This window comes from Aythya ferina (genome assembly GCF_964211825.1).
Source record: "Aythya ferina genome assembly, chromosome: 4".
NCBI classification, from domain to species: Eukaryota; Metazoa; Chordata; class Aves; order Anseriformes; family Anatidae; genus Aythya; species Aythya ferina.
The window spans coordinates 52,865,716-52,885,844 of record NC_140300.1 but is presented as its reverse complement, the minus strand read 5'-3'; the positions used below and the strand labels follow the sequence as shown (position 1 = coordinate 52,885,844).

At 34.9% G+C, this 20,129-nt stretch overlaps 2 protein-coding genes across 20 annotated transcripts in view; one reads left to right on the top strand and one right to left on the bottom strand.

Annotated features, from left to right (window-relative positions):
* The window catches only part of FBXO8 (F-box protein 8), a 19,938-nt gene extending 7,481 nt beyond the window's left edge, over positions 1-12,457 (top strand). For both annotated transcript variants that reach the window (XM_084517141.1, XM_084517140.1), the window contains exons 4-6: positions 6,972-7,090; positions 8,641-8,837; positions 9,604-12,457. In XM_084517141.1, the coding sequence (XP_084373267.1) occupies positions 6,972-7,090; positions 8,641-8,837; positions 9,604-9,791 (504 nt within the window). In that variant the 3' untranslated portion in view covers positions 9,792-12,457. The remainder of the gene's footprint in view (positions 1-6,971; positions 7,091-8,640; positions 8,838-9,603) is intronic.
* Positions 11,414-20,129, bottom strand: part of LOC311435756 (uncharacterized protein) — a 22,059-nt gene continuing 13,343 nt past the window's right edge. For 12 of the 18 annotated variants that reach the window (XR_014692367.1, XR_014692368.1, XR_014692369.1 and 9 more), the window contains 3 exons: positions 18,912-19,000; positions 17,166-17,249; positions 11,414-12,017 (listed from right to left, as the gene is read on the bottom strand). Coding sequence is in view for 2 of the 18 variants with exons in the window: in XM_084517142.1 (XP_084373268.1) it covers positions 11,989-12,017; positions 17,166-17,249; positions 18,912-19,000 (202 nt within the window). In the remaining 16 variants the exon portion in view is untranslated. The remainder of the gene's footprint in view (positions 12,018-17,165; positions 17,250-18,911; positions 19,001-20,129) is intronic. The other 6 variants (XR_014692371.1, XR_014692376.1, XR_014692382.1 and 3 more) reach the window with 2 other exon arrangements.

Genomic DNA, 20,129 nt, shown 5'->3' with positions numbered 1-20,129 from the left:
ACTGTCAAGGAATGCATCTTGAAATATTATGGAAAAAGATTTACTGCTGAACTACCCAACAGATTGGTTTGACTTCTGTGGACACTTGTTCTGCATAAACCTAATTTTCTTTATAGTATGTAATGCCATAAATTTATTTTCAAAAAAATACCCCATGTCAAGCTAAAAGGTTTCTGTTTATTAATTTATGTAACTAGCTGGGAAAGTCAGTTTCTGCCCTCTCTCTGTCACCTTTCAAAGAAGAAAAGAGTTTGAGAGTAGACAGCTTTTGCTTGGGAAATACACAGTTAATGACAAAGTGACAAAGAGAGTCTTTTGTGTACACAACCAGACTCCTCCTGCTTCATGTTTCCTAGGAAGAGTTGGTAGACAGTACTGAACAAAAGGGAATATTAACTTCCTGCATATGTTTATACATACACAAGGAAGTGGCAATTGAATAAATCCAAAGTAGGAAAAGAATTAAGAGTAATGAAAAGATATACTTCCAGGAGCCAATAGTTCACTTGGCTGGTAGGATGCAGAAAACAGTCATATGAATCATTACAATAATGGGATTTTGTTTAAATTCATGCTTTACCTCATATTCTGCTTGATAAAGAAACACACTACTTTTATTAGTCACAAATTATAGTATTCTGTAACTTCTCTCATAGAGCTCTGCCTTGAACTTTGATACACAGTGCTGAGATGTCTTATCAGCACCTTGCTGCTCGAGTGATAAGCATTGATTTTCAGCGGGATTTTAATGAATATAGTAATAAATGTAAAGCTTTGCAAATGAAACACTGTGTTTTCAAGGATATATGAAGTTTTAATTGGCAACAGCCTTGCCCCCACAAATTTTTATTTGCCTTTCAATTTGTTTTAGGATAATTTTTCATTTCATATTTCAGTTTAAAATATACTGTTTTTAATATATTGTTATGTTCCAACATAATTTAAAGCAATTGTGGTAGGTTTAAAGTATTTGGAGCCATCATAAAACGCACTGAATAAAGGTGTTGGTATTTTTCAAGGAAATGAAGATGAGCAAATTAGAGATACTTTATAGTATACCTAAACTAGATATTAAATTTGTTATGCTACGTTCCTTCTGGTTTCATTATAGTTATATTCTACAGTGGCAATATGAACAGACTTTGTCAGGCCTAGTGAGAGATTAAAGCTTCAGGATATCTCCTAAGGGCTTCTGTTCCTCTCTCCCTGTGGAGCACCATAGCCTGGCAGGAATCATTCAGGGCCTGAGTTTCAGGAGAATTCAGATACCATTGCTTTTCTTGTTTACAACTGTGATATTGGCAGAATTATTATTATAAGGACACTGTGACTGGAATATATGATATGACATTCCACTATGACAAATTGTCATGGAATTTCCTGCCAAACTCTGCTTTACATTTGATAACAGACCTGGTCAAAGTACTATAAAAATAGGAATATTTACAGCCACAGGAGCAAGATTCTCCAAAGGACACCGCCCATGTCATGAAAATGGGTAACCAGGCTCCACAGCAACAGCTCCAGAGCTAGCGGTGGCTCACGGGGTAGGGAAGAGCATCTACACACTTTGTGGTAGGATTCTCTGGTTAGCCATTGTTGTGTGCATGGTGTTGTGATATCTGCTGTAATTTAATGTATCGGTTGTGTGCATGAGCTTGCATAATTCATAGCAGGTGCTCACATTCTGCTGAAAGGATGTGCATAATCACATTACACAATCTGAAAACCTTCCAATGCATGTTTGGTTTCTGTTCTTTTGTTTGTTGTTTGGTTCTTCATCATAATGGCAGCACCACTGTAGCCAAGATTTTGGAACATTTTTTTGTTTTCTTTTGGGAGAAGGGGTGCCTTAGTGTTAGTATTAAGACTTGAATATGAATATTCTGTTGTTTAATCTGCCTACATGGTCTCTGCTGTATTTTATTCTAAAGAGTGTGTGGCATATGCAAAACGTTCTTCATGCAGTGCTTATTCCATATCATGTATGCTTATGACTCAGCTTGTAAGCAACTCTCTACAAAATATGCTGTCAAGTTTATTACACGGGGCTATGCTATGGATTTAAGATTGGAAATGAAGGTGGAAAAATACTTTGGTCAGGAAAGAAGTTCTAATTTCTGTTTCATTCTTGATGATAGCAGTTCTTAAAGATTCTGCTTGATAGCATTTATTTATATGGATTTCATAGAGGTCAGGATATCCTTTATGTAGCATAATAACAGCATAAATACAGTCAGCAGAGACAGTGTTTACAGTGTACTTGGCTTTCCAGTTTTATGGAAATTGGTTCATTCATTACCAACTGCCCTTACTTTTTACTAGGGATGTGAGTTTTCTGTTCTTGGTTATAAATGAATTTTTAGTGATGTGCATAAAGCTACCTTACCTGGCTTTTAATTATAGCTAGTCTGTAGATAATAGAATATTTACTGTGCTGTATATTTCTAGCCAAATTTTTGGAACAGTTATCCCATTTCATAGTGATCTACTAAGCAAGCCAAGGATGAGATGCATTGATTTATTTCTCCTAAGAATATTAAAAGTATGTGCATGTGACAGGGACAAGAAGTTCTATGTGATTTCAACTTCCCTTCTAACTATGTGAAAAGGTGGAATGGATGAGAGAGTTGAAACCATTTTGAAAGCTGTCCTTTTAAGTCAAAGAACTTCAGTCATCTAAATTACCAGTTATGGAAGCTGCGTAACATGAAAAATATTTCTACAATTAAAAGATGGCATCACAAGTGTGTATCACTGAGACTGTATTTTAAAGACGTGCCATGAAAGAGGCTGTTGAAGTGGATGTTTTATATTGTGTCCACATTTGTCACCAAATGAGTAAATCACTGTATGACTTGATAACTTAGGAAAAGAACCTTATAAATACCTACTGGAAAATATAAAATCAGTACTTGTGTTCTGTTCTGGAAGAATCACCATGAAATGTGTTAAGATACTGTATTTATGTAGAAAAGAAATATAAATAATAATACTGTACATTTCTAATTATCATTTACTAATCATGTTAGTGTTATCTAGAAGCCCCAAATAGTAGAAATTGGGGATAGAAAAGGCCAGAGGCCTTTATTTACATACAACATAAAAGCAGAGTCGCTGCCCCCCAGAAAATCATCTATATAATCAAGCTAGTAGTTTTACTTGAATTCCCGTATTTCCTAATCATTTATTAAGAACGTTTAAATTTATTTGGTGATCAAAATCCTCCTTTTTTTTTTTTTTTTTTTTTTTTTTTTAATATAGCACAGTCTAGAAAGAAATCTGCATTTTGTGTTGATATTTACATAATCCTACGAAAGCCTGGAAAAATCAACTGAAAATGCTAATGTTGATATTCTACTAGCGATTTCCTTAGTCACCTTTTAAAACTACGTAAGCTGAACAAATAGAGCAGTGTACAAATGTTTATGTCAGATTTCAAATATTAAGTGAAATTTGTCTCTATTAACAAATATATTTGTCATATATTTAGCTGTAGTATTTTTAAATGTCCATTAGGTAAAAAGCATCATCTCCTACTTCTGATTCGGCAGACAATTCCATTTAAATATTAAAAAACAAAGAACGTATATGTGTAGGAGGAGAGGAAACGTGATTTCAGAGAGTTCTGTGTTACCAACTTAGAGTATGGTTGGTTTGCTTTGTATGTGTAACTAAACAGAAAAGTCCAAGGCAACTACAAATGTTTTAATGTTAACTACTTTACTGAAAAATTCTGGAAGTACTATTATGAGAGAATAAAATCAATGCAAAAATTAAACCAATTTTGTAAAAGAAAACTTTCTGATTTTTAGCTGTCCTGTATGGATATAAATGAATGGAAAGACTCTTGGGAACTAGAGAACGTAAGCTAGAGGTGTCAGTGCTGTAACAGAATAGGTTGGTAATATACGCATTTTGTGAAAAGCTTATTAAATGCTTTGGGAAAAAAAAAAAAAGAGCAATTATAGAAAATAAGTTATGTAAATACAATGAATTACTTTTCTTGTAACTATTGGGCTATAGTTATGATTGCTGTTTCCACATACAATCAAAGTACTCCTTCATCCATGAAGATTTTATCCAGAGCTGGCTTCTTGGCCATGGAAGGCAAGGTATCTTTAAGGCATCTTTCCTAACTCTATAATGCTGAGAATATCATAGGGACAAACAGGTTCCTTGCAGAACTTTGAGAGCTGCTGGCAATCTAGGGTGTTGTGCTGTTCACCTAATTACAGTTCCTCCAAACCAGCTCATCCTGCTCTATTTCTAAGTGTTAAAAAGACCTCTTCAGACCTGGTGGATAGTGGCTCAGATCTGCCTAGCTGAATTCAGTCAAACGTTACCTAGAAGAATCACCAGATGACTGAAAAATAATATTAGCATAGATTTTACTAGCATGTAGAACTATTTATTTCAGTTACTATACCTGCCACAAGCAACCATTCTAGCTTCATAAAGGGATTTATTTGAGATGTGGGTTTTGAGAGGAATACAAGGCAGTGTTTACAGTGTCACAGAAAGCAGATTTGATGACATGCCTTAAATCTTGAAAATAAATTTAATTTGCTATGAGCCAAAATTTAAGAACTTTGAAGAGAAATCTTCAAATTTCTATTGCTGCAAAGTATTTGTGGTTGCTTAGGAAGAAATAAAAAGCAACTAAAGATGATGGCATGCATTGAAGTGTATTTAATTTATACCCTGTTTATTTGTGAAAGAGATGAGGAAAATGAATAAAGAGACTGCATTCACAGAGAGAGATTGTTAAGAGATTGTGTGTGGTGGGGAGAGAGAGGGAATTAAGAGACGGGATAAAAACGTTTTGCAAAGACTCATTAGAGTATCAGATAAGGATCCTACACTGAGTTGTAATCTAATACACAAAAGAAATGACTTACTGCTTTTACTGACACAGAAAAATCAATCCCCTGTTTGTCTTAAAGTAGATGCTGTTTTCATGTTGTTTCATCTATGAAGTGCCAGGTATTTTCTGGATATGTTGCAGAAGTGTTCGTTAAATAGCTGCAGCATAAATGCTTTTAAAAGTAGAGCGTTACTGAAACTTCTTTGACAGGGTCCAGTTTATATTACCTTAAACAAGCACTTCTTAGTGAAGCAAATGCTAAAGTCTCATTAAGTCAGGATATAAGTAAAGGAGGCATAGTTAAGCCAAAAGTGTAAAGAATAGTGAAGCCCTGGTGTCCTGCTGTTAGTCACATACACACCGCCAAAATACTTGAGAAATTAGTAAAAGGTTCATATTCATTTTGGTCTCCCATTTTTATTTTCCCATTTACCTCTAATTCAAGAAAGTACTTAACCATACATTGCCCATCCTTATTTCAAACAGACTTAAATATAATTGAATTTGGACTTAAATGCAGACGTATAATGCAGTACATTTCATTACTGTCACAAATAAGAATTCTTAAAATCAGGCACTAAAACTTCTGGTTTATTTTTTTCTTAACTGTATAAAGCCTTTATATTTGTATTTATTTTAGAAAGCATTCTTTTTAAAAATAAAGTATGCTTCTCCACTGCTATTTTTTGTAAATATTAAAAATTATGGACTGGGTAAAAAATAGGTTAGATAATACTACATGTGTTTATTGGCTTTTCACTTGTCATGGATATTTTAGGTATCTGACTCTGTATCTCAGGGCATATATTCTAATTTATTTTTACTTGATATAAGTGAGATTTTGTTTTACTGATCCACTTCATAAAACATCTTTCCAAACCTATGCTCAGTACTTTATTTCTTTTTTAAGCAAAATTGCACGGCACTGGGAAGTTAGTTTATAGACTGAACAGGTTTCCCCTACATGTTTATAGATGTAATGTATACAATATAAACTAAAAGGGCAGACTTACAAAAAAAAATAGTGGTCTCATTTCAGAAGATTTCAGAAGTGTTTAAAGGTGACATAGGTAGTGGCACTACCTCAGTGTACGCTGCCTACACTGAGATGCACTCCCGTACACATTTTACATTATTTTAATGTTATGGTGTAATAGATACTGTAATTAAGGAACGTAAAATTTCTGTTTAACAAATTCTTAAAACTGCTCCCACTCCCTGGCAAAGTGAAATTAAGCTAGTTGATTAGATTTTTGTTAGTGGAACATTTGAACATTTTAAAAATCCATCAAGGTGGTTTTGATCAAAGGAAAAAGTTCTCATGCTTTGGGATATTGCAGTGAACATAAAGAATTCAGGATATCGTTGAAATATTTTTTACAAAATATTTTTATTTTTAAATGAAATTTGGCATGTGTGCTATAAGAAATGTGTGCTTGGCAAAGTGTGGAAAATTGTGGAAATTATAATATGAATATTAAATATACACAATAGTTCTATTTTTCTTAAGGTATTTATATATTGATGCAGTGTTCTTATTTATGTGTATGCATATTTGTATATGTTTATATTTACCTATGCTTTGAAATCAGTGTGCTTGTGTTTATTTGCGTTATTACACATTTAAACAAATGCATTTAATGCATCTATTTGAATGTGATGCGTCATAAACATTAATGTTCTCACATGTATTAGTCAAAGATTTAAAAGACAAAACACATTATGGCTAAGATTTTCTTCTCTACAAAAGTTATGAAATTAAAAGTTATGGTCCCTGTAGCATTTTAAATACAATTTTTGATAGTATTAAAACCAAAATATTAGTCTACACTGTAAATGAGATACTACAGAATTATGGGATTCATAATTTTAAATATCCTACTGTGAGTATATGTAAAATCTCAACCATAACAACGTATTAAGTTCCTTTTAGATTGTATTGTGCATGTTGAAATGTTACTGAATGGAAGAGGAATAATTCTGCTTAAATATATATATATATATATATGGTTGCATTATGTTCCTACATTGCTAAGGACAGTGCTTGTTCCTAAACGTAATATGAAGATTAAACATATTTATATGTACATATCTTTTATCTCAGGGAGTCAACTACTTTATGTCCAAAGGCATACTAGACGATTCGCCAAAGGAAATTGCTAAGTTTATCTTTTGCACAAGAACACTAAATTGGAAGAAGCTGCGAATCTATCTTGATGAAAGGTAACTTGAATTTCTTGCAAGGAGAAAACAGCTATTCTCTGTGTACAGCACCATTCAATAATAAATATTTTGTTTATATTAATATAATTTTATTGATGTAAAACTATATTAAAACACAGCTAGGTAATGCTGTTGCTAAATCTGAACAGTTTCTTGGTTCTAGAATTTGTGACTATAACACCTTATAAGAACCCTTGAAAATATTACTTATAACCAATTAATCAATCTCACAGTGTGCTATTTCTCTGTTTTTGCAGTTCTTCATATAAATCGTGTGTAAGCTGTAGTGTGCATTCAGACTGCACACAATAGTTTGTGCTGTATGATGTTCACGACTTGTAGATATTTTGTTGCTTTTTTTGATTTGGTCTTTCTTTTTGGTGTTAAGCAGGAAAAACAGTCCTTTTATGAAGTGGCAGTAGCTTTTTAATTAATAATGGATTATCTAACCACTATTTGATTGTGGTAGGGAACTCTACCCCCTACTGTAGCATGCTCTTCCACCTCCACAGTGCTTTCTTTTGCCCATCAGAGTACCTTCAGGTTGGGGTGGTGCAGTATCAGGAAAGAGGGGCACCAACTACCAGTTCAAATGAAAGTTGTAAGAGGAGGAAAATAATAACTGGACTTATATAGGATGAGCAGAGGGACAGCAGCATTTACAGCAGGAATCCTCTCCTGCTTCTCATCCTATTCAGCCTGTACTACAAAAGAACTCCTTCTATTAGAATTCATTTTTTAGTATCATCACCACTGACAGTCCTGTACTATAAAGCTTCAGATTATCAAGTTTTGGTATAGTAGAAGAAATACAAAACCATTTATCAGATGAGATTGCAAGTTAATTTTATCAACACCTTCTGCTATTCATCCTCCCTTCATGGAGTATAATCAGGCACTAAAAGTTAAACTGGGTTTCTAGATGTCCCTCTTAGTATTGAACTGTTTAATAGAAAGGACCAGTGTAACAGAATATTCTTTGTGTCGCTCAAATTTATTTCCAAGTTTGCTTCAAATGTCGTCTTCATCTCTATGTGTTTAGGCTAGTCTGATTGCGTTGTTTCTGTGTGCAGTTGAAAACACTTCATTGCATTGCACTCTGATGGACTTAGACTTTAAAGGGGCTTTGAGAGCAAATTTTATCTAACTTAAGCCGGTTTTTAACAAGATACTGCTATAACAGCTTCTACTTAGGCAACAAAACCTGCAAGATACACAGAAATGTGTTCTCTTAACTGTCTCTTTAAATGACTGTCACATTGCTTAAAGGAATTGAAGCCTTTATGTGTAGTATAAGTGACTTTGCATATGAAGAAATGTAAACTGCTAATTAATGTATATTTTCATATTTGGTTGCTATTGTAAGTGCTATTTATATTACTGTCTTTGCAATGTTAGTGATAATTTTGTCCTTCAACCAAAGTAAAGCTAATAAACTATTCCAAAGCTCCAACTACCCTAAACCTTTCGTATTGATTTTTAAACCTACATTTTCATATGTAAATAGGTAAAAGAAACATCTCTAATAATGTGGGATTTTCTTCTACCAGGCGAGATGTTTTGGATGACCTTGTGACGCTGCACAACTTCAGAAATCAATTCTTACCAAATGCACTGAGAGAGTTCTTCAGACATATTCATGCCCCTGAGGAGCGTGGGGAGTACCTTGAGACTCTTATAACAAAGTTCTCTCACAGATTCTGTGCTTGTAACCCTGATTTGATGAGAGAGCTTGGCCTTAGCCCTGGTAAGCAAAAAGAGCTTTGATTCAGTGAATCACTCTATTTCTGTACATATTTGGTTGATGTTACTGCTCACAATAAATACGCAAGCAGCATCTAAAATATTTGTCGAAGTACATATATGGCTTGGGAGGGTCTTTCACCTATGTTGAATATTCAGGCATCATCCTGTTTGGGCTGAAAAAAAAAAAAGAGAAAAAAAATGTACAGATTCTTTTCTTAGACCCAACTGAGAAGTGTTGAGGGATAAACATGATATCTTTCCTTCAATTTTTCTGTGTTTACAGTCTGTACTATCTCTAAACTCCCTCTTGCAAAGACTTACACACTTAACGTTTTGCCCTATGGATAGTACCAGAGAAATGAGGGAATTTGGGGCCTCACTGAAGTTAATAAGCATTTCTAATCGGTTGCTGGGGAGCCAGTTTTCAGCAATGGGACTGCTTTTAAAGATATTTAAAGATAAGCTTTAGCTGGATGTTGACCTTAGTTTATAAAAACTTCAAGAATCCATTTAAATTAATGTGTATAGAGCCATCAGTGACTTTTCGATATTGTAGAAGAGTTAAAAGATTTGTAATTGTTCATCTGGCAATGTGCTGATGTCATTACTTTGAAAATTGGTACACTAAATTTTATGTTGGTGGGATATCCCTTTTTATTGTTATGTACCTATATGTATAGTTATAGGCCCAGATGCTGAAGACTTGGTAAGATTCAGAAAATATTTGTAATGATCACCGTTTCCTTTTATATTTTTTTCTTGTATAGATGCAGTTTATGTACTGTGTTACTCTTTGATTCTACTTTCCATTGATCTAACCAGCCCTCATGTGAAGAACAAAATGTCAAAGAGAGAATTCATCCGAAATACACGACGAGCCGCACAGAATATTAGTGAAGATTTTGTAGGGCACCTTTATGACAACATCTACCTTATTGGCCATGTGGCTGCCTAAAAGCACAATTTGCTAGCACTTAATATTTGTAATTTTCAAAAACTACATCAGTTCAAGAAATTGATTATTTTGTAGAGATGGGGGTTATTTTAGTGCTGGTCATTCTAACCTCTGTATGCAATCAAAGTTTGTGTGTGTAAGTGTGTGTATGTGCAGACTACCTTTTCTAACTATTTACTGTGGGAATGGAAGGATTTGGAGATATGGTTTTCGTAATTTTTTTAGTTTTGCACAAAACAATGCCATTAGTCTGACACAACTATTTACAAATGTTAAAACTGACGTTACAGTCTAAGCTGACAAAGTGGTGGATTTGTGCATTAGATCTGCTTGAAACTTTAATAAGTTCATTCTTTTTAAAATGCCATGTAATGTGTATATATTTAACTGAAGAGGTTTATAATCATAATTATTTTATTGTAAAATATTTTAACTAAAATTTCTCCTTTTATCTCTTAAGAGTGTACTTCTTTCTTTTACATTAAGCTTTTTCTTTTACAGTGCTAGTTACCTCAGATACATATGTTAGAGAAACTGATTTGAATACCATCAGAAATTTTATTCTAGAAGATGACAGAATACTTGTAAAATATCAAAGTTGATATTTAATACTATATGACTAACTTGAACAATAACAATGTGCTATTAACTCAAATTTAAAGAAGATTAAAACCTCTGTTCTAGATGAACCCTGATGTCAGTTAGACACAGCCTAGGAAGAATGTGTTTTACACATAGCTAACCTATATTGTAGGCACGTTGGTGATATAGGACAACTACATTCAGCTATTCAGCACTGTAAGCAAAGGAAAATTTCAACAGGAAAAGTGGTAGAGAGCAGCTAAACATGTTGCTTCTTTCAACCGCTTCCTCAGTCTAGAAGTGTCAATGATGGAAATGCCTAGACAAATTTATACCAGATGACTCATTGTTAAAGCTGTTAAAAACAGTGACTGTGCATGCTTAGTGTGGTTACTGTGCAAGACTGGAGCTGTTGCAGAATGTTTAGCCAACCCAGATACTGAAGTGTTCTCTGAGTCTCTTATGTAGCTAGATTTTTAAATACTGCTAGATTTATGAAAATACTTGAGAAATGGTTTCAGGTCAGATCATATCTTACATTCTCAGAGGTGTGTAGAATATTAGTGCATTTGCAGTGAAAATGCAGAAAGTTAATAAGGATTTTTGCCTGGTTTTAACTGGTAGTGCAGTGCTTCTGTTAAACTGACATCATATGTAGTTGAAATAAGAGTCATTCCTTAATCTTTTCCTAATTGTTTGTTTACATAATCCTCAGATAGCTCTAGCATCTGTTTTCATTGTGGTAACTAATAGATTTATCGTTTTTACCTACCACACCGTGAAATGAGGTAGAAAGATCTTTTTAGTTCTGTTTTACAGACTGCTGTGGATTTCTATTTTTTATTTTTTAATGTAGAAAGCTTATGGCAGAGACAGGAATTGAATGCAGGTTGTACTCTTCATAGGCATGCACTTTGCCCACACTGCTGCTTTTTCTTTGGCACTGAGTGGTTACTACATTCATCTTAGATGTGAGAAAAGCAATGACTAACAATATACTTACTTCAGTCTACATAAGGGCTACATAAATAACAGGGGAAAAAAATGTAGCTACTGCTGCTTCAAGTATTTTGCATAAGCAAGATTTGGTTCATAGCTCTGGTTCACATGCAAAAATGCACTCAGTTGTATTTTTTTTATTAAATTACCTTTAATCAAGTTTAAATGTCATTTGTGTTTGTTAGTGTACACTGCCAGCAGTATTGCAGTAATCTTCCAGCAAAGTTTTACCATATCATTCCCCTCTCTCAGGGTCCCTCATTGCATCACTCGGTCCTTTCATGTATTTCACAACCGTGCATTCCTTGATCGTTTATTAATCTCAAACATGAAATGTTAAAAACATTACATTAAACATTGCCTTAGGCAAAGGTCTGTCCCTGTTCAGGAAAAAAAAAAAAAAAAAAAAAGGAAAATTGTAATGTAATCTGTAAAATCAACAATAAGGACAAGTCTCTGTGTGCTCCTTGAGGTGCTCTTACATGAAGACTGCAGATTACAGCTTTCTAGAAACCACTCCTCAGAAGTTACACACGTAAAGAGAAGAATTCAGTGAATTTTGAAGTTACAACTAATCTTATCTGGAAGAGTTTTCTTCTGGGACCACAAATGCAGCTCAAGGTCTAATTCTCTTCTCATCGGCACCTATGTTGACATGAAAGATAGCGTTTTAGATTTTGCACTGATAAAAGAGTACAATTCGTTAATTGTAATTTCTCTTACTTCCCAGTTACCCTCAGTTCCCATCAGGTAGATACAGAACAAAGCCTCCAGGCAGGCAGAATATGTTCTGTCTGAGATAGAGTACATCTATTAACAAGGTTTAGAAAGCTTCAAAAACCAGGGTGATAAATTAGAAACAGGACAATATGCTTAAAGTCTGGCGGGGGGGGAACAAAACACTACTCACTACAAATAACAGCATCTGATCTTCTAAGTATGATTTTGAACAGTGTTAGTTGATTAGCACCCAACTCGTGCTGTACATTGTACATTATGTTACCAATTCATAGTGGAATAGAAAACCTCAACATGCCACATGTGAATTCCCATAGAGGTACCAATAAACACAAAATTACAATAGACATCTCATCTGTTCTTTTTTCTTTTGAGGTTTGTGTCTTTCTCCAGAGTGGCAGATAAGTAATATCTATTTATTTAAATAATCTAGAATTTTCTTGAAGTTAGGCAATTTTCTGCCATGTTTTACAAGAAAGAAAAAAATATCTTAAGTAGGTGTAAAACCACTCTTACAAAGAGAAAAGATAAAGTTTGAATTTCCTTAATCATCCTCCAGAAGTCCTCTAAAAACAAAGGTTTGGGCAGTGTCTTCTTCAGTATACACTATTGCTTTCTACATGTACATTTGAAAAGGAAATAGTGATAGGTACTATGCTGCCCTAGGTGTTACTAAGCACTGTACTGTTGGTGTGCTGTGAAAGTCGCTGCTTGATCAAGCACTTCAGAATATGTAGAGGATCTCAAACCTAATGATGTGAATATGATCATACTATTAACTGGTAGCTAGGAGGAGATATCACCACGGCATGCCCTTTGAAATCTGGCCATACATCTTAGAGATTTGTACCAAGAGAAATACTCTGTGACTGCTTATCAGGAAGCTGTGAAAGAACTTCTCTCCCCTCACAGTGGAATTGGGAAAGTCTAACTGGAAAGGTGGTACGTAATGTTGCCTGCACACTTAACTGTGTAATAGATACATCAAAGGAAGAAAAGAGCCTGTGGCATAGCAAACGCTGGTTACTCCGGTCCTAAAAAACTAAAGCTGTGTTTTGAACATCCATTTCTGAAATTTTGCTGACTTTAGAATACACTTCAGATGTCACAGAAATACAATTGTTCTTTGCTCGTGTGTAGAGGAAACTAGTGTACCTGTGTCCACTTGAAATATCATAATACAAATTTTTTGGATCCGGATTAATTTCTGAGTCTCTCATTGCACTGTTTAAAGAATATGGTGTATATTACATATCGATGTAGCTTAGTTATAGTCAGTGTCTGACATTCTACATATTCTTGTGTTTCTCACTTGAATGGTTTTAATTCACATGCTAAAAAACAGATTTCTACAGCTTTGGGTTCTCAAAACAACGAATCTTCAACAAATAAAAGCCCAAACACTTGTAAGCAAGACAAGTTTGTCAATTTTGAAGCAGGCAAGAATTTTCATTCAAGAAAAATAAATTCTATTTGTTCTCTTCAACCTATCCCTTCCATTCCCTATAATGGAAAAACAAAAATTATAAAATGGCTTCAAAATAAAGATTTAGGAAAATGAACTGTCTACCCAGGCAAATAAACATGACTATTTCCTGTGCAGTATACTGAAATTTAGTAATGTTAATTGCATAAACAAATCTATAGACTGGAATTGCTCTTTTTTGAAGTGGCAATAATTTAGTTCTCTGTTTAAGGTTGTTGTGCAATCTGTTATCTTTACAGTTCTATTTTTAAAAGTATTAAATTACTTTAAAGTAGTTAAGTAAAGATTGAGGTACACTAACTTTCTCATGTTAATATGACAAAATAACAATATTAAGTATTTAGAAAAGTCATGGATTGAATTGCAAATGAACATTTAAGAGAAGGGTTTTTCTTTCTTTTTACATATTTCATGTAAATATCAGAAGTAATAAACCTTATGATAGGTGACTTGTTCTCTGCCATTGTAAAATCTATTACTAATCTCAAAAGCACTATTAAAGTAGACAAAGGACAGATTTAAAGGATTTCCTGTGTCTCCTATAGGCACGTTATGGTTTCAGTTTGGCTTAAAGAGAAATAATATGCAAACTGTTATAACCTACATATAGTAATGATCTTAGTCAGATAAAATTTTATGTAATCTTCTAATATTATTTATCAGATGTTAAAAGTTAAGACTTCCCATACCATGGGTGTAATTACATCATAACTGAATAGCTAGGATTAGTTATATAAATGAATTTATACATAAAAAGCTTTAGAGATCACATAGTTCCTTCATCACTTCAGTGCTTTTGTTGACAGTGATGTTAATGAATGTGCATGTTTTTCTTTCTTATTCAACTAAACAAGCTTTGAGAAGAGAGAGATTATAAACTATTTGCACAGAACACTTCCATTCCTTATGTGTAATTTTATTCCATTAAAAAGCAACTTTTTTTCTATATATATAAAATCTATATAATTATATAATCTATATAATAATATCTATATAAAGCAAAAATCCACTGAAAAAAAATTAAGAGGGTTTAAATATCAGATGTTCATGCATAGCACCTATTACAGAAAATAAGCAAAAGGCACTTTTCAGATTTCTGGCCATCAAACTTTTTCAGCTTAAAAATAATACTTATTTGGTATTTAGTACATGACAGAAATCAAGAATATTTATCTGAAAGCAACATGGTCAGGATATCGGTTCTTCTCAGAGAGGGTATTCATTTGTAAAAGTTAGCTTTCTTCTTGGCAGTGTTGGAGAGGAATGTTGGATTTAATTTAAAATGATTAATGAGATTTTGTCAGACTCCCTGCCTTTACCACCACTGCAGTTTGTCAGCACAACAACCTGGGAAACCCGGACGCCACTCTGTCGCCCAAAACAGCTTTCCAGGAAAAAATAAACCTGAGTAACTAGTGCCAGGTACATGTCAATGGTATTGTCTTTCAGCTGTTGACAGTTTAACTCTGAATCAGGACATTTACACATTTTGAGGAAGTGAACCTCATTCGTTATTTCAATGTCTGTGTTTGACAGTGGATACCAGCATAAACATAAGTTTTCTGAGGAGGCATAGCCTTTATTATTAACCTTCAGGAAAATCCTCTAATCCACACAGCTGCGAAATTATTTTAAAAAGGGGGGGAGGGGGGGGGAGGGGGGAGGGAAATCAAGGCTTTTTTAGATAAGGGTTTGGCGTTTTTGTTTTGCTTTGTTTAGTTTTTATAGAAAAAGACCAAATATGCAACCTATCTCATTTTTGGCAGCGTTAAATTCTGAGGATTTCATTTGCTAAGCCTTGCTCATAGGAAGAGGCTGCCAATTGCAAAGAATGTGCTCTTGGACTTGGGGCAGATGCATTTGTTAATAGCCAAAACTAAGATATGCTAATATCCAAAAACTAATAAGCTCACAATATTTTTGATACAAAACCATTGCATAAGAAAATGAGCGTTATCTTTTGAAACGTAAGGCAGATATTGAAGATGATTTACAATGTGTCTCCTTCACTTTACCTGTGGAAATGTATTCTGTTGGACTACAGCTGGAGCATTGTGTTCTTAAACATCCAATATAGAAAAACTGAAAAGACGACTTCAATTTCAAAAGCAGGCTTTCTCCTTCCAAGAAAATTATCTGTCTATGCTGTGCAAGCTTTTCTGCAGTCATGTAACCTAGTGCCAACAACATGACTTTTCAATCAGTCCAGTGGACCTCTCCACAGATATGTTCTATCCACTGACTCATCAGGCTTCACAGAGGTTTACGTGGTAAAAAGGATTTCATACTACTCCGCTACACCACAGAGAACATATTCCTTACCGGCATGATGCCTCAGGTATTCTTTACATGACTTTCATCTCAATATTTTCCTAAGTGTTAGAAAAAGTGTTTTCACAACTGCTGTTTCCCTGTCTTCACATCAAGAATTCAGAATAATTACTGCAGTTACATGTAACACAATCAAATCGAAATATATTTTTCTAACTGGAGAACTTTTAAACGGTCTCATTTACTTGCCTTCTGCAGCATTAATCACCTGCATGACAAAATAAGCAAAGAAATCGCTGAACTGCTTCAGATGTGCTAAGTGTGTCTCTTTGCATACTTCTCAATAACAGTTAAGATCCTGCATTTTTTTCACATTTATTGTAACTTCCTATTTCTATATTCCACTTAGGAGTATATATCAATGAATTTATTTACTATTGTTGCATGCTGTCTAAAGTGTGCCAGTACCATTTCTGATTTGTACTAGCAAAATACGTTCTTATTTTTTTTCCTTTTTTCATTTTTTTTTCCTTGCACAGCAGCAAAATTTATAGTAAAAAGAAAAAAAAAATCTATCACACTGAAAATATGATAACAAATGTTTGAATCTTTTTCCTACATATAAAGTTTACATATGTAATAAAATGCAGAAGTCACATGGTTAGTAGTCAACTTTTGTTAAAACTTCATTTTCAGCTTTTTAATATAAATTTGTTTTAATATATTATTTCCTTCTCTTGGTACTAAGGAAGCCCACATAGTTTTATGTCAATAAATTTGTTCTCATCCTTATTCCGAAGTCATCCACAAATCAATCCTACAAATGCTGATTTACAACCTTTAGATTACTTCAGAAGTTGTCTGCTGCATGAAGTGTGCAGGATTTTATATAGAATATGAAATACTTCAGTGCTAAGCAGGCCAACAACAACAACAACAAAAAGGCACTTAGAGAGACTTATCTACATTATTCTTTCAACACATTTAACAAGATACACCCTATTATGATCCTGACCACACCACTGTCAAAAAAAAGCAAGTGAGGAGTAAAGACAGAATGTCAGTAGAGTTTGGAAAAAGTAAAAGCTTAGGAGTATCTCTAACCTCACCTTCTGGCAGACCCATGGTCTTAGCTTAGCACTCTGTCTGAGCTGATAAGTGATCCCATGATATCAACTACTACATAGCAGCATTCTCAGATCTTTTTGGACAACCATCCTTTACTATCCGTAAAGAAGAGAAACAAAACTGGAGGCTTCATGCTTACTACAAGTAGTACAAATAAGACCATTACTTACTACAAATAATGCTTTGGTCAAAAATCATTACATCTTGGAGAAAAGAGATATAGTCAAATTCAATATCCATGATGGACATGAAGCCTGTAAAATAAATAGAAGAGCCCATCTGTACTGGCAACAGCAAAACATTGGTCCAAATGAAAAGGTGTCTCAGTAAACTATTCTAGGGGTACAGGTATACGACATAAACTAGTAAAGGAGAGTTTGTCAGTTCATAGACTGATAAATAATAATCTATCCAGGAGAACATGGCTGACAAATCCACCCACATTTATGATCTATACGATTGCTCTGGCTGACACAGTCTTTGGTGGGCCAGTAGCATTGGCTTTGGAAGTAAGAATCACAAAGTTATGCTGAAAGGTTAAAGAAAGTGAAGATGGTTGGTCGGCAAATTTACACTGTTTCATTTGCAAAAAAAAAAAAAAATCAGTATGTGGATAATTGTTCTAGCAGAATGCAGACACAAATATAAATCAAACTTATCCATCAAAATCTCAGTTTATTTATAGTATTATTAACAATGATTTTTCGGGGGGAGGGGGAGTGGGAATCTTTGGTAGTGAAAAAGAGTGCGTTTTCACAATCTTTCCAAAACATTAAAATGTCATTTACATGTTTGCCAATAGTTTTTGTCAATAAAGATGGTGAACTTCACATGAACCCAATTTAATCCACTGCTAATTGAGAGCAAAAGAAAGTCTTCTTACAATTATCACCCAAGAAGATTAACATGGAATCAGTGCTACAGTGCTTACATAAAACACCACTTGTATTAAAGTTATTAAGTATTTCTTCAGTACTTTATGTACTATTTTAATTGCAAATTTTCAGTTAAGATTTCTATCCATCACAGACCAAGACATGTTTCTGTCAAAGGACTCTGTAATCCATTGCTGCAGAAAATCATGCATCAAGTTCATGAAAGTAAAACTTTGATAAATGAAGCACTCATTTATACGGTGACAAGTGGAAATGGTCATATAAGAATGAAAGTGTCCTTTAAGCAAATGAGTAATCCAATCCATTTTAAACATAGTACTTAACAGGGAGAACAGAGGGCATCTTAGATGTAAGCAGATGAAAAATCCAATCCCTATTCTACAGACAGACCCATTTTTAAATATATGCTTTTAAGTCTCAGAGAAGCCAATGAAACTAACTTTCCCTACTATTTATGTCTCTAACTACCAGCCGACTTGTAAAGGCAGCATCAAAAACCACTCCACTGATATCAGTAATGCTTGTTTTAAGCTCCTTATATGATTTGTTTTTTTAACAACAACAACCACAAAGTGAGAGTGAGTTTAATATCAAGTTTATTCTTGATTGGAAAATGTGTACAACAAATGCTGTAGCTGCAACAGAAGAAAAATATGCCTGACAATGGCTCCACAGAGAGAACAGAGTCACAAGATCATTACTGAGCAAGACCAATGTGGTGGTCCTCAATTTCACAAGCTTGTTTGGCAGCTTTCACCACTGGGGAAAAGCTGCCTGTGATACTCTCTGCTGAAACTCAGCTCCTGCTCCCCAGGCATCATCCCCTGCCAGGCCAAAGCAGCCCAGGGCTTTCCCTGATGCTCACTATGCAGAGGAGGGGGGCACAGGTAAGGATTGTGGCAACATAAGAACTGCACCCTGCCATTTCTGCAGCACCAGCCACCTCTGTTTCAGTGAAACTCCTACTTTCCCCCAACCTTGGTGTCTGCCTTTATAACCTGGAAGTTGATTTTCTCCTACCTTGGAGGTAGACTATTCTCTCTGCATTGCTGGGATGCTTCAGATCTGCTGGGCACCTCATGCTAAAGATGCTGTGTTCACACGTCCTCCTGCAAGCAAAAGGCTCAGTGTCACAAAAAGGGGGCTGTGCAGAGCTCTTATTATCAAAAGATCGTTAAAAATACACAGTGCATTTGCAAGGACCTATCTCTGGATGTAAATATGTTTCAAATTAAAGTAAGACTAGAAATGACTGCAACATAAAGAATGCTCTGCTGACTAGAAAATCTGGTAAACTCATGTCTTTTCCAGATATATCTATTGCATCGTATTTTTAAACGACCAGTTTTCATGTTGTTTGTTTTTTTTTTTTTTTTTTTTTGTTGGTTTGTTTTGTTTTTCAGCCACATATTCTCTAAGTTGAGTCCTTGACTGTAAGCATAATAGGGTTTTTTACAAGTCTTCAACTTTGGAAATTCTTTTTTTTTTTTTTCTTTTTATTTCTAACATTTCTCTTGCTGGCATTAGAACATATGGTATAAGTTAACTTCCTCAACAATATCTGCTACTTTTTCACCTTGATTTCCCAGCTTTAGATCTTCCAGATACTGTTTCCCTCAGAAAAGGGTTGTAGAAAAATAATGTGTAAATACTACAACGCTGACGAGGGTTTCATGTATATATATTTATGTCTTGTATATACTCTAGGCTCCTGGTCTGCTTGCTTGCCAGCATGATTGATTGACTGTGTACCGAGAGATGTTTATAAAAATAGGCAGGTACTGTATTTGAACATGTGCGCGAACACCCGAAGCAAACCAAAGCGATCCCGCTGTGAGCTGCATTCCTGCGGGCTCCGATACCGAGTCGCTGGCCGCCGAGAGCACTGCTAGAACTAATCCCGTGTACTAATCCCCTTCCTCCTCCCTGGGCACCAGGGAGGCGCAGCGAGCGGCACTGGCGCATTGCCGCCCAGCGCCTGGGGATGGGGCGGGGAGAGAGAGAGAAGGAACGAGCTCGGGGCTCGTTTTTCCTTCCTTGTTTTAGGAGAGTCCCCTATCGCCACGGGGGTGACAACGGGGCGGGGGGGGAGGGGGTCAAGGAACGAGAGCGGGGCTTGACTTTCCTTCTGTTTTACAGGAGGGTCCCCTGTCGCCACGGATTGACAATAGGGTCACCTTAGAGCGTGTCTATATATATATATATATATATATATATATATATACACACACGGGGGTG